The sequence below is a fragment of the Equus asinus genome, chromosome 2, assembly GCF_041296235.1.
Source record: "Equus asinus isolate D_3611 breed Donkey chromosome 2, EquAss-T2T_v2, whole genome shotgun sequence".
Classification (NCBI taxonomy): Eukaryota; Metazoa; Chordata; class Mammalia; order Perissodactyla; family Equidae; genus Equus; species Equus asinus.
The window spans coordinates 63,345,375-63,360,720 of record NC_091791.1 but is presented as its reverse complement, the minus strand read 5'-3'; the positions used below and the strand labels follow the sequence as shown (position 1 = coordinate 63,360,720).

The 15,346-nt window shown below is 36.7% G+C and overlaps 1 protein-coding gene across 3 annotated transcripts in view; it reads right to left on the bottom strand.

Annotated features, from left to right (window-relative positions):
• SAMD8 (sterile alpha motif domain containing 8) overlaps positions 1-15,346 on the bottom strand; it is a 52,747-nt gene that overhangs the window by 16,399 nt on the left and 21,002 nt on the right. For 2 of the 3 annotated variants that reach the window (XM_014860647.3, XM_014860649.3), the window contains exon 2: positions 6,658-7,250. In XM_014860647.3, the coding sequence (XP_014716133.1) occupies positions 6,658-7,250 (593 nt within the window). Of the gene's footprint in view, positions 1-6,657; positions 7,251-9,704; positions 9,899-15,346 lie in introns of those variants that run through there. The other variant, XM_014860648.3, reaches the window with a different exon arrangement.

The window sequence follows — 15,346 nt, the reverse complement described above, 5'->3', positions numbered from 1 at the left end:
GACCTCAGGGACTACTGAGAAGTGAAGGGCAGTTAAGCCCAAGATTCCTGTGGTTTTTCCATTATTTATGTTTGCTTTTTATCATGCTTCTGTTTCCTTCCTTGTTATCACGGCTATCAGCTATCCCTTCTCACTGTTCTAAGTAAGGCTGCCTCTAGAAGCATCCCTATCTCCTTCTAATTTTCTGTTTAAATGATGTACTGAAGCTATTGGAATTGTGTCAAGCTTCAGAAGCAGACTCTGAAACAAAGATCACCATGAAAGTGATTACGGGTATTCCCAAAGGAAAACCATAGGGTAGTGAGGAAATGAGAAAAGGAAGATAAGGAAGCAAGGGAAAGGTAAGACATCAAGCAAAGCCCTGTGGGGAATTCAGGCAAGAGTAACTTTGGCTCAATCCTGTGGGGAATTTGAGAGACAGTATAGGTCAGACCTAAAAGTTGTCCCAATTAGGGTGAAGAGAAATGAAATATGTATACCCCCACCTCATCAGTCACTGGTTAAGGGCTGCTGCTGGAGGGATGTAAATTTCCAAGCATGTTTGGCTCTATTTTCAAGCAGCCAAAGTATGTTCTAGCAGTCCAAGAGCAGCTCTCCAACAAAGTGACACGTTTGCTGGATGTTGGGAATATCTATGTGCAAGAAAATGGAAAAGAGATCTGAGGCGATATAAGAGAAACACTGACAGCACCTGCTACCATTCTCCTATGAATAAAGTTTAGATGTATAACAGCATGGAGCTTTGTAGTGGGTGGCACTGTAGAGAGTTACGCAAAATTTGGTTTCAAATTCCCAACTACAAATTGAAAACATATGTCTGTACAAAACTTTGTACGTGAATGTTCACAGCAACATTATTAATAGTAGCCAAAAAGTGGACACAACTCAACATTCATCAACTGATGAATGGATAAACGAAATGTAGTATATCCATACAATGGAATATTTTTCTGTAATAAAAAGTAACAAAGTACTGATACATACTACTATATGGATGAATCTTGAACACATTATGCTAAGTGAAAGAAGCCAGACACAAAAAAAGGCCACATATGGTATGATTCCATTTATACTAAATGTCCAGACTGGACAAATCCAGAGAAACAGAGAGTAGATTAGTGGTTGTCAGGGTCTGGAGGGAGGAGGGAATGCGGTGTGACTGGTAACGGATATGAGTTTCTTTCTGTGGTGATGAAAATGCTCTGGAATTAGTGGTGAAGACTGCACAACTTTGTAAACGTACTAAAAACCACTGAATTGTACACTTTAAAATAAAATCCCCATTACTCTCCCAGACCATTTTCCCTCCCTTCTCCCATTATGCCTTGTTATAGTCATCTATACAACCTCAGCATTTGTCCTCTCATTTCTGGAAGATTTTAGCTCTGGTTCACTGTCACTCTCTCCAAAAGTTCTCCTGTTGTAATGTGTGTTCTTCTCACTCACTTCTCTTTTTACTTCTCCTCCAAGGATCTTGTCTTTTACTCTACTTTAGTGACCCACACCTATGGTTATAACCTGGATCTTGTCATTACTAAGATTATTCTTCATAATCTCAGTTTCAAGAATCCTGTACTAACCACCTCTTGTCTTTCCAGCTTAACTTTTCTAGTACTCTAACTTTAATGTCTTTCTTTCTTTCTTTTCTTTGCTGAGGAAGATTCACCCTAAGCTAACATTTGTGCCAATTTTCCTCTATTTTTTAGGATGTGGGCTGCCAGCACAGCATGGCTGCTAACAAAGCAGTGTACATCCATGCCTGGGAACTGAACCTGGATTGCTGAAGTGAAGCACACCAAACATAACCACTAGGCCACTGGGGCTGGCCCAATAATTCTGAGACCTAAAAATCCATTGATCTTATAACATTTTCACTGTCCTTTACCTACATCATATCTTCACATCATTCCTTATCCACCTGAGTCCAAGGTCAGTCATTAAAATCACTCCCTTGCCTCTTTTTCCTTCACCATACTGCCTAGTAACAACCTGCTTAAATCCAATTATCCACCAGTTCCGTACCTCTATCTGCGCTGTTGAGTGAGGCTGATAAAAACACACAACGCCAACACGACTACTAACCTCAGGGAGGCCTTTAGTGCTGCTGCTACTACGTCACACAAATCTATTCACTCTCCTAGGTGGCTATTTTATACCTCATCCTTTCTCTTCAAACCTCCAACCTTTTCTCTATCTAACTCTGTTCATAGAGAAAATAAAAACACTCAAAAAGCACTTCCTCTTGCTTCACCATCACATTTAGCCACCTTCTACCTCTGTTTCCATATTTTGCACCTTCTCCTCTATTATGAACAGTCTATGTGCCCAAGACCAGCCTCTCCCACCCATTAGGTCCCATCCCTTTTCATCTACTCAAGGACATGACTTTCCTCTAACATCATCCCTGTCCCCCAAAATTGGGTGATCACTATCATCAATACAACAAACGTGCTATGATATAGGCCATGCAAAACAAAACCTGGGTGACTCCATATCCTTTCCTCCCCTTCACAAGCTACAGCTCCATTTCTCTGCTACCCTTACAGAAAACTTGTAAGACCTGATTGTTTCCAATTTCTCTCTTCTCATTCTCTCTCTCTCATCATTCCTTTGCCCAATTTTTTTACTTTGAAAAATCCTGATCATACCAAAAGAAAAGTTGAAAGAACAAACATTTATGTTCTTCACCTAAATCCATCAATTGTTTACAATAATTAACATTTTTCCACATTTGCTTTATTTCACTCTTTCTATACATACCTACATACACATACACATATACTCTTTTGGAGGAGGCTGAACCCCTCAAAGTAAGTTGCAGTCATTATGACACTTCTCCCCTAAATATTTCAACATGTGTCTCCGAAGAACAGGGATATCCTCTTCATAACCCAATACACTATTACACCCAGAAAACTGGAACACTGATTTAGTGTTACACTACATCATTTAATATACAGTCCATACTCAAATTTTCCTAATTGTCCCCAAAATGTCCTTTATAGCAACATTTTTTTCCTTGCTATAGGATCCAATTAAAGTTCCTGCATTACTCTTGGTTATGTCTCTTTAATTTCCCTTACAATTCCCCCTGCCTGGCTTGTCTGCCATTACAATGACATTTTTGGAGAGTACAAATCAGCTGTCTTGTAGAATGTTCGTGTTCTGGATTTGTCTGATAATTCCCTCATGATTAGATTTAGGTTATATTTTGGGGGGGCAGGATTATTATATAGGTGATGTTGTGCAATGTACATAATGTCAGTTTGTCCCACAGTTTGTAGCATCAGTTTGTGATGCTATGTTTGATCATTTGGTTAAATGATGCATGCCAGATCTTGCCATTGTAAAGCAACTTATTCCCCCTGTAATTAAGGAATATGTGAGATGATCCTTTCAGATCATGTGAATATCCTGCCCACCAAGAGCCTTGAGTTCTTGTAATCCAGTACCATCTAAGAATCCAGTACCATATAAGAGTTCTTATAATCCAGTATCATCATTATTGTTTTTGATGTTCCAGTTGTACTAATTTGCTGAGTGGGAGCCCCTTCAAACCAGCTCCTATGTTCTTTTGACACATTTCTTTCCCTTTTTTTGTAAGGAGCCTTTTACCTAATGGATTTTAGCATCCACAAACAACTTGCCTGAATAAATTATTACATTGGAAGCTGCAAAATAGTCAGGACATCCACATTTATTTGCTGGTATTATTCCTGAATTTCCCCTCTCACCCTACCATTTTTGTTTTGTTTTGTTTATCACTAGGGATTCACAGATTCTTTTTCTTACTCAATATATTATAATCCAGTACCATCATTATTGTTTTTGATGTTCCAGTTGTACTAATTTGCTGAGTGGGAGCCCCTTCAAACCAGCTACTATGTTCTTTTGACATGTTTCTTTCCCTTTTTTTGTAAGGAAGATTGGCCCTGAGCTAACATGTGTGCCAATCTTCCTCTATTTTATGTGAGATGCCTCCACAGTGTGGCTTGACGAGTGGTGCTACGTCGGTGCCCAGATCCAAACCTGGGAACCCCAGGCCACAAAGCAGAGTGTGTGAACTTAACCACTTCTCCACTGGGCCAGCCCCTCCACTGGTTTTGAGCACTTTCTTGCTTTATGGCACAAGATCTGTTTCAGGCTCATTTTGCACTTTCCTTGGCCTAGACTTAAAACCAAACATTTCTCTAAAGAGCCCTGGTCTGGTTCCTTTTAGTAGCGATTGGTATTTAGAAACCGTGATCTAGATGCTCGTGGTGCTCACAGCTATGAAGTTTTTCTTGCAAAATATTTCATATCAGTTCACAGAAATCTTTCTCATTCTTTTCTACAATTAAATAGTACTCTTTTGTACAGATGTACCAATTACCAAATTCAACTAGTTTTCCATGGATAAGCATTCAGATTATTTCCAATATTTACAATTATTACAAATAATGTCACAATGAATAACTTTGTGCATATGCTGTTTCATATTTGTGGAGATATACTTTTAGGTAAATTCCATTAAGTCTCATATTCTCTCTTGAACCCATTCTCTCTTGAACCAATCAGGCTTTTGCCCTTATTAACTTACCGATGACTAACATGTTGCTAAATCCAATGGTCAATTATCCTCATCTTACTTGACCCTTCAGCGGCACTTGCCATAGCTAATTCCTGCCTTCTTAAAATACTTTTTTACTTGGCTTCCAGGATACTACTCTCTCTTTGCCTTGACCTTCTCAGTCTTCTTTGCTGGTTTTGCCTTACTTCTCTTACCTCTAAATGTTACAATGTTCTTGGGCTCAATCTTCAATCTTCTTTTTTTCCCTTCTGAACTCACTTCCTAGGAGACCTTATCTAACATCATGGCTTTACTGGTAACTCCCAAATTTCAGGCTGGGTCTCTCTGAACTCCAACTCATCTTTCCATATCTTACTTGGCATCTGTTTGGTGTAAAAGATATCTTAAACTTGACATGTCCAAAACCAAACCCTTAATTTTCTCTCTGGGTCAGCTCCTTTCATAGTCTTTCCATCTCTATGAAGGGCAACTCCGTCCTTCCAGATGCTCAGGTCAAAAATCTTGGAATAATCTTTGAATTCTTTTTGTTATACCTTACATGCAGATCTATCCGCAAATCTTGTTGGCTGTACTTTCAAAATATATATATATATATAATTTGACTCTTTCATACTGTCTCTACCACTACTATCCTCATCCAATCCACCATCATCTTTGTCTAGATGAATTCAATAATTTAGTCTCCGCTTTCCCACACCCCCCTCAGGCTATTCTCAATACAACTAGAGTGACCTTTTTAAAATGGAAGTTAGATCACTCTACTCTTCTCCTAAATACTTTCCAATGGCTTCCCTTTTCACTCAGAATGAAAGCTAAAGTCCTTACAACGGTCTATAAAGTCCCTACACAATCTGGGTTCCTGTCTCCTCTCCAGACTTCATCTCCAACTGTTCTCCCCATCTCTCATTTGTTGTTCCTTAAACATGCCATCATACTACCAGTTCAGGATCTTTGCACCTTGCTGTTTTCTCCACCTAGAGTACTCTCTCCCCAGATAGCCACAGGCTTTCTTCCTTACTTCCTTAGGGTCCTCTGTTTATAGTTCGGAAAACTGTATACAATAGGGGAGGAGATATAGGGATGAAACAGTTTATTAAACAGCTTTCATCCAATCTCCTTATTTTAGCACCACCCCTTCACTTGTAGTATCCAGAGCGTTGAGAAATCTGCCAACATAAATTGGGTTGGCTCTCAGCTGTCCCAACTGCTGTTTTAGAATTAACTTATTTTATTTAGGTCTGCTGGTTGCCACTCATTCATCTGCTTTCAAACTTTCAAAAATGTATGGCTGTTTTCTCCTCTCTTATCTGCCCTATCCTTGTTGGCTTACAACTTAAAACAAAAAACCAAAATCTCTTTACTATACTTTTAGTCAGGGTTTGAGAGGGAACAAAATGTGATATGTGTGTCATTCTGCCATCTTAATGTGAGCATTTTAATTCATTTTACTTTAAAAAACATATACAACAAGGCACTTCCAGAAAGGCAAAACATTCTAGAAAAACAAACAAAAAAGTACTACAAACTTTAAAAAGATCTTAAAAAGCACAAATATAAAAACTAATAGTTTTGAGTTTTGTTCTATTTTTATTTTCATATACATATACTATATTCTTTTTTATGCATTCAGTATTTCATAAAAACAACAGAATACTATCAATGAATCAGTTTGTACCATTTGTGAAAATTCCAATTTATCTGGTGATAGAGGGGAATTCTCCATGTTTCTGGAAAAGCAGGATCCTGTTCATCACACACACAAAAAGAAAAGTAACCAAATTCCATTTATCATAAACAATGTTCCAGGAAACCCTTTTAAAATGTGAAGTGCCCAAGGAACTATAATATAGCTATAGAAAAATAAATTAAGCAGTGGTCTTTCCAATTCACCTAGGCTTAAGGTCTAATTCACTCTGAGAGAAAAAGGCGATTTCAAAGCGTATCTTTATATACTATCAGATAAAGCAAATGGAAAGTATATATCAACCAAAACAACAATAACAAAAAAGCTAATTATCATAAATATATTATTACCATTACTCTTATAGCAATCTTCCACAAACTTGGCAACTAGAAACAAAACTTACCTGTCTAAGAAAATATCTGGGAGTGGTGGATAGGTCTGCATGTCAGGCACTCGCTCGTGGACTATTACCATAATGAAAGATGTAAACCCGAATACTATAAAAACATATATACAACTCAATATGGTCTTCCAGTACTCTGGGTCCAATCTTCGAACAGAATGTTTGTTTTTACCATTCATATACTGGTACTGATCAGAATTCAAATCAGTGATGGGTCCATCACAGTCATGTGAAGGCTCCCCATTACAGAGCCACTCTGCACTCTGAAGAACACTGATGAAAGGGGTCATAGAACCCATGGGACTGTCACTGTTGTATCCCATGTCTTCTAAAACATCAATATGTATTTTCTGCAATTTTCGGACTGAAAGCATTAACCTCTTAATGTCCCCTAAGACTTTGATTTCCAAAGGGGGAGACCGGAGATCATACTCAGTCAATGTTAGCAAGGTGATTCCATCAAGTCGGTGCTTATTGCATAAAATGTCCACATATTCAAAAAAGCCTTCATCCTTTAGCCAAACAGCTACATGCTTAGTTGTCCAGCGGCGAATGCAGAGTTGATTAGGACTGGCCATTTCCTCCTCCACTGCCTGTCAAGGGAAAACAGGAAAACAAAACAAAAACTTGAGTGTGTCCTAACAACTCCTTTGAAGACCAAATACACATAAACATACCAGAAACAGTAATTTACCTTTACTGCCCTACTGGCTTCTAGAAGAGAGTAAAAGAAACAAAAATTACTCATTAATGAGTGGTTTTCAATAAATAAATATTCTAATAATTTTATGCATATAACCCCAATAGCAGAAGGAAGGCTAAGGACCTTTTTTTTTTTTTTAAAGATTGGCACCTGGGCTAACAACTGTTGGCAATCTTTTTTTTTTTAAGGATTGGCACCTGGACTAACAACTGATGCCAATCTTTTTCTTTTTTTTTCTGCTTTATCTCCCCAAACACCCCTGTACACAGTTGTATATCTTAGTTGCAGGTCCTTCTAGTTGTGGGATGTGGGATGCCGCCTCAACGTGGCCTGATGAGCGGTGCCATGTCCGCGTCCAGGATCCGAACCCTGGGCTGCCGCAGCGGAGCGCGCAAACTTAACCACTCGGCCACGGAGCCGGCCCCCTAATGACTATTTTTATAAAACATTATTTTACAAATGTCTTTTCCACACCACTGCAGCCATAACTTAATTTAAAAAATCCCATTTTAATACTTTTCATAATATGAGATATACAGAAAGATTTGTTATATGTAAAAATAAATCAAATTTCAGAAATCTTCATGTTCATGGAGTATTTCTCCCTCCTCCACAAAGAAAGAAAGAAAAAAAAAACACCACAAAGGTGGATAGAGATAACTAATTTCAGGAAACCCATTAGATTAAGCGTATTTCTATCTACCATATAAACAACTATTTCTGTAACAGATACTAGGCCTTTAAACTAGATATAAAGAGCTATAAATATCTTAATAGCTCAGTTCTTTCTATACCTTGAATATTCCATTATAGAACTGAATAAGGACTTTCCTTCTTAAACTATCATTGAAATGTTAGTGACAAAAATTTTAAAAGAAAGCTATTTCAATGAACCCATAAATTTGAGGACCCAAACTTTACACTGCAATTATAAAAAGCCAATAATGTATGTACCGTTTCAAAAAGTACTAATAATTTTTACTACTTTGATCCCACACAAATCTATTTATGTTCTTTTTCTATTTTAAAACTTTCAGTTACTTGGGCGTATACACATTTATAAACCTGTATCAGTTACACTGGAGTTTTACAAAGCCCTACAAAAAAAAAAACGATTTCTCTAAAGCAGTTTCTCAACTACTAAAGCCTGTGGGTTTCCTGACATTTTCCAGATCTCCAAAGACCACATTTCCTTCTGAGATGATTTTTAAAAAACATACTAGACAAACTTTAAAGCATTAAAAAAAAAAAAAGAACAAAGAATGCTACAAACACCCATGTGCCCACTACCCAGCTTGAAAAATAATAATTCCAATATGCATATTCTGTTTCTTAATCTGGGTATTAGTTATACGGTATTGTTCATTCTGTGAAAACTCATCAAGCTGTACATTTATGATCTATACTTTTCTCTACATGTGTTAAACTTTATTTAAAAAGCAAAACAAAACATCAATATAAGTGAATATCCTTCCCTGATAGCATCCCCTTCCTCTCCTTCCAGATGTTATAATTCCTGATTTTGATGTTTATCATTCCCTTCTAATATGCATTTTTGGCTATGAAAAATCTTCTATGCTTCTTGATGCTGAAGAAGGAAAAGGCCACAAATGTTTTACATTCTTCCCTTACCCACACAAACTCTTGCCATGAAGATTTATAATTACTTGAAAAAGGCAGATACTTAACTACATGGGCACCACTTGCACCATCAAAAATATTCAGCAAACAAGAAATACTTTCATTAAATATTTATTTCTTAATTACATAAAAGCAATCCTAGTTTTTGGAAACCTTAAATCATCTTTTCTTTCCAGAGGTTTTAATATTATCAATTCACAACAGCTTTTCAGTTTTAGAAAATTAACAGCAGATATATCTATAAGCAGTCTATACGTTTTAAAAGGCTATCTAATTCTTATATACTACAGAGCTACAAAAGCTCTTACTCAACTCCTCTTTTTAGGTACTGTATATCATTGCCATCCCAAAGGCCAAGGAATTGTGACTTAGTCACTTTAACACATGAAATTTATACACATTGATGTATATTGTTTTATACCATTTATTATATCTATATAAAATTCCATTAAAAATACGATTTTGCTATGTTCACATACATAGCCAGAGGGTTTCATCCTACCCACTACATACACATCTTTTCCCCAAGATATGCTCTGAATAAATTACTACATCCTTGAATATTCAACAAGTACATACTACAAACTCTGCAGCAGTTACAACATAGCAAATTTGAGAAACTTATCTCATACAAAACAAGGCCAGATTTCTTCCATCATTTTATTTCTATTTGGGTATATTTACCCTTTCTCTAACAGCTTACCAACAATGGGTTCCAAGTCACTCCCATCCTTGTAGCATTATTCTTCAGTATAGTTTCATCTCACACACTGCTCAAAATGATCTTCTTTTTCATCTTTTTTTTTTTGGTCTTACATTACCAGTTCTTTACACCCTCAATCAGGCTAACAAACAGGCTTTGAAAAGGGTGTTTTAGCTGCTAGAAAATGAGTTATCATACAGGAAGCCCATGGAAGTGTTTGAGCCTGCTGTGGCAATGCCCTAAAAACATGACACATTCCAGGGTTGTGCTTCAGCAGGTCAGGGCATGTACTTTAATAGTATTCTACCACATATAGTTAGAGGCCTATATTTAGCTAACGCTGTGAAGATCTGCATTAAAGAGGTATATTAAAAGGTGATAAAAGGCTTTAGGGCCGACAATATTTTTGATATACTAGAGGAACTACAGGGAATAGGAGATTTTGAACAAAGAATATGACAGCTATAGATTTCACACGAATCCAAAAATGAAGAAATTAGGTTAGCAAATGTTTACGAACACTTTCAGCTTTAACCAATAATTAATATGAACGAATTATCAGTGAAAAGGACTTCTGCTTCTGACCAAGATATAATAAGAGGAACCAGATTACCCTCCCACCTGAAACAACCAAAAAGTACACAAACAATATGGGAAAAAAGCCCAGTTTCAAGACACTGGGCAACAGACAACAAAGGAGATCCCTGACAGAGCCCTACTGCCCTTGAGCCTATATCAGGTTTATAAACTTTATCAGATACACAGGAGACAAAAGCCTACCTGAAAATAAGGTGAGCCTACTGCCCCAGCTCACTGCCTTGAGAGTTTGTACGCAATGAGCGGCACAGGATGGAAGCTGGGTGAGGCCCAGCAGACTCAGTGAGTGGAAAACATGGAGCTGAGAGTCTGGGGAGGCTAGTGTTCATGGGATAGAACAGTGGAGAGGAGAAAGACGCATAGACAGAGAACTTGTCATGGACTGAATGTTTGTGTCTCCCCAAAATTCATATATTGAAATCCTAACCTCCAATGTGATGATATTAGGAGGTGATGAGGTCATGAAAGCAGAGCCCTCATGAATAGGATTAGTGCCTTTATAAGAGATACCCCAGAGAATTCTCTCACTCCTTCCACCATGTGAAGACACAGCTAGAAGATGACCACCTATGAACCAAGAAGCAGGCCCTCATCAGACACCAAATCTGCTGGCACTTTAATCTTGGACTCCACAACCTCTAGAACTGTGAGAAATAAATTGTTGGTTAAGCCACCCAGACTATAGTATTTTTGTTACACAGCCTGAACGGACCAAGATGGAACTCCAGAGATCTGCAGAGGGTCTTCCTTGAATATGCAGTTGAATGCTGATCAGCACATATATGTGAGGAAACCAAACAAGACTGAGAAAAGAACCACCTAGGAAGAGTAGAGGGAACAGTGCCCAGTACTTACACAAAGCCAATAGAAGTGCCCACCCTAAACAACCATACTGAAAAAAAAAATCTCATGATCCATGGGGCTTCAGGTAGAGTACACAGGAAGATCTTGCCATAGTAGTAAGGCAAAATTAACCCTAACATAGTAGTTCTCACCTGGGGGCAATTTTCCCCTACCCCCAACATTTGGTAATTTCTGGAGACACTTTTGGTTGTCAAAACTGGGGGATCATCTAAACAATAAAGGCTAGGAATGCCGTTAAATATTCTACATTGCACAGGACAGCCTCTCACAACAAAGAATTATCTGACCCAAAATGTTATACTGCTGATATTGAGAAACCCTGCCCTTGACTAAATATGTCTCTGGTCCAGCCAAGCAAATCTTAAAAGCAAGACCCAGAACGATCATACTGTTTTCAAGTAACTTAACTATATCCCACAACAAAGCTCAAGAATATTAATAGGAATACAAAGTATTCAGCACCCAACAGGTACAATTCACAATATCTGGCATCCAATCAAAGATTACTAGGCAACAGTCAACCAAAATCAACCCAGAACTGACACAAATAGTATTAGCAGACAAAGAAATTAACACACTTATGCTAACTGTATTAAATATGTCCAAGTTCAATAGAGACATAGACACATAAAAAAGATCCAACTCAAACTTCTAAAGATGAAGTTATAATATATGTAATGAAAAACAACATACTAGATGGGATTAACAGCTGATTAGACATTGCAGAAGATAAGAATAATAAACCTGAAGACATATCAATAAATTATTTAAAAATTATTCAAAATAAAACACAGAAAGAAAAGAGTATTTTAAAAAATGAAGAGAATATTATTCAGCCTTTAAAAGGAATCTTGAAGACATTGTGCTACATGAAGTAAACCAGACACAAAAGGACAAATATTGTATGATTCACTTAGATGAGGTACCTAGAATAGTGAAATTCATAAAGACAAAAAAAATAGAATGGTGGTTTCCAGAGACTGGGGCAGGGGACAAGGGGAGTTATTATTTAATGGGTACAGAGTTTTCATTTGGGATGACGTAAAAGTTCTGGAAATGGATGGTGGTGATGGTTGCATAACAATGTGAATGTACTTAATGCCACTGAACTGTACACTTAAAAATGGTTAAATGATAAGTTTATGTTATAGATACTTTACCACAACTTAAAAAAACAAAGAGAATATCAGTGAGAGGAGGGACAACTTCAAATAACCTAACAGATATGTAACTGTAGTCCCCAAAGGGGAAGAGTGAGAGGAGGGGACAGAAAAAAATATTTGGGGGCCAGCCCTGTGGCATAGTGGTTAAGTTTGGCGCACTCCACTTCGGCAGCCCAGGTTCACAGGTTCGGATCCCGGGCACGGACCGACACCACTCATCAAGCCATGCTGTGGGAGTGATCCACATAGGAAGACTGGCAGACTGGAAGACTGTTTGCCCAGGACTAATCTTCCTCAAGCAAAAAAAGATTAGCTCAGGGCTAATCTTCCTCAAGCAAGAAAAGAGGAAGATTGGCAACAGATGTTGGCTCAAAGCAAATCTTCCTCAGCAAAAACATAAAATAAATAAAACAATACCAGTGAATGTTTTAAAAAAATTCTTGAAGTAACAATGGCCAGAACTTTTCCAAATTTCGTGAAAACTATAACACGTGTACCCAAAAACCTCAATAAACCTCAAACTTAAGAATCACAAAGAAAACTATACCAAGGCATATTATAATCAAATTGCTCAAAACCAATGACAATGAAAAAATCTTAAAAGCAAAAAAGTGAAAATAGACCCATTATGTGCACAGGAACAAAGAGAAGAATGAAATCAGATTTCTCACTGGGAACAACGCAAGCTGGAGACAGTGAAACAATGTCCTTAAAGTACTGAAACAAAAAAACTGGCAACCTATAATTCTGTGCCCAGTGCAATAACTTTCAAAGACAAAGATAAAATAAATAGTTTTTCAGACACACAAAAGCTGAACAATTTCATCACCAGCACACCTGCACTACCAGACATATTAAAAGGAAGTCTTTCAGGCAGAATGAAAATGCTACCATATGAAAATATGAATCTACACAAAGCACTGAATACCAGAAATAGTAACTATATATGGTAAATACATAAGTAAATTTATGTCAACAATAGCACAACAATTGGGAGAAATGGGTTACTAAAATGACACTCTTTCAGAAAAGGAGGGAATATTTCTGAATTCATTCCATGAGGACAGTATTACCCTGATACCAAAACCAAATAAAAACATTACAAGAGAAAAAAACTACAGTTTGATAACCCTCAAGAACATAGATGCAAAAATTTTAAGCAAATCTTAGCAAATCAAATCCAACAATATTTAAAAAGGATACATCATAACCAAGTGGTGTTTATCTCGGAATGCAAAGTTAGTTTAACACTTGAAAATTAAAATAATTCACCATATTAACAAGCTAAAACAGGGAAATCACATAATCATCTCAAAAGACACAAAGTGGTATTGGCATAAAGATAAACAAATCAATGGAACAGAACAGAGAATTCAGAAATAGATCTACATATATATATGGATATCTAATTTTCTACAAATGTAGAAGGGCAATTCAGTGGAGAAAGGACAGTCTTTTCATCAAATGGTATTGGAACAATGGACATCCATAGGAAAAAAAAATCAATCCATACCTCTCACCACATATAAAAATTAACTCGATATGGATCACAGACTTAATGTAAAACCTAAAACTAGAAAACTTCTAGAAGAAAACATAGGAGAAAATCTTTCTGATCCTCTCTTTCTCAGAAATGACACCAAAAGCAAAATCCATAAAAGAACAAATTGATAAATTGGACTTCATTCATCTAGGCAGGGGACTGAATGACTTCTATGGTTTTTAGTCTGCAAATTTCTGCATTGTTTGAATCTTTATAGTCATGTATTTTTATAACAAAGACAGAAAAATACATAGAATACATATTCATTGAAGAACATGTAAAATATAATTTTAAAACTACCCCCCAGAGAACTATTGCTTGTGATTTGTTATATATAAAGAGAAATCATACCATAGATAATTCTGTATCATTTTACTTAACATTATTACATGAATCCTGTCTTATGTTATAAATTATCCTTTGAAAAGGACATTCCATTGTATGGCTATACAATAATTTGTCACCTCCTCATTGTTGGCAATTGTTTACAATTGTATTACTATTACAAATAGTACTGCAGTGCCTTAAGTTAGATTTCTAGAAGTGGAATACCTGTATCAAAGATCTGAGGTGTTATTTAGACACAAACTCTGAGGTACATCGTTAAAGCTTGATCCACATTAAAAAGCACTGCAAAATGTTAATTCATATATATAAAGGAAATAGTTCAATGTGAGATAAAATTTAAAAGAAGTTTATTCTGAAATCATGAGCAATTAAGCAATTATTTATCAAAGGTCAATATTGTATTATCAAGGCACTGAGAGAACAGTCCACTCCTGCAGAATCTTACTAACCAGAAACATCAGTCAAACCTACTTTGAAGTCATAGATAGCAGATAAACAAAAGCAGCTGATTGTTCTGTACAAAGTGAAACATGTCTTATTTTTCGGGTGGACTCTGGTTAGAAATTTTTGAAAACTATAAAAAAACAATTTTCAGCACATCAACTCTTTTCTTTACTAGCAAATTTATTTGTTTTCTCTCCAAATTCAGTTCACACTAATGAGATTTCAGTAGCCTGAGAGCAAAAGAGCTCAGTATATTTCCTATGTTCTTATCTCCATACTTAATAAAATGAAAAAAGCTTATCATAAACCTAAGAACTTTAAATCAAGTATTTCTTAACAGTAGCATAACTATTCCTTAATTAATGACCCTTTAAGATGCAACCTATTAGAGTGACCCAAATCTCTTCACAATAATATAACTCAGTTGTGTTCTACCATACTAAAACTGCAAACACTGCGTGTTAGGTTTAACAAACTAAACACAATCAGCCCAGAACTGCAAAAGGAGATAATGACTATCAACAAACTCTTTTTCAGTTCTGCCTTGTGGAAGCTATTTGTTTTGCCCCACCCTTCCTCTGTGACTGACAGCTGCAGGACAATCTGGCCATCCTGGAAATGATGACTTGACTAAAAGGAGAATTATCGGCTATGACCTACTACTGACTCAGAGTACGTGACAA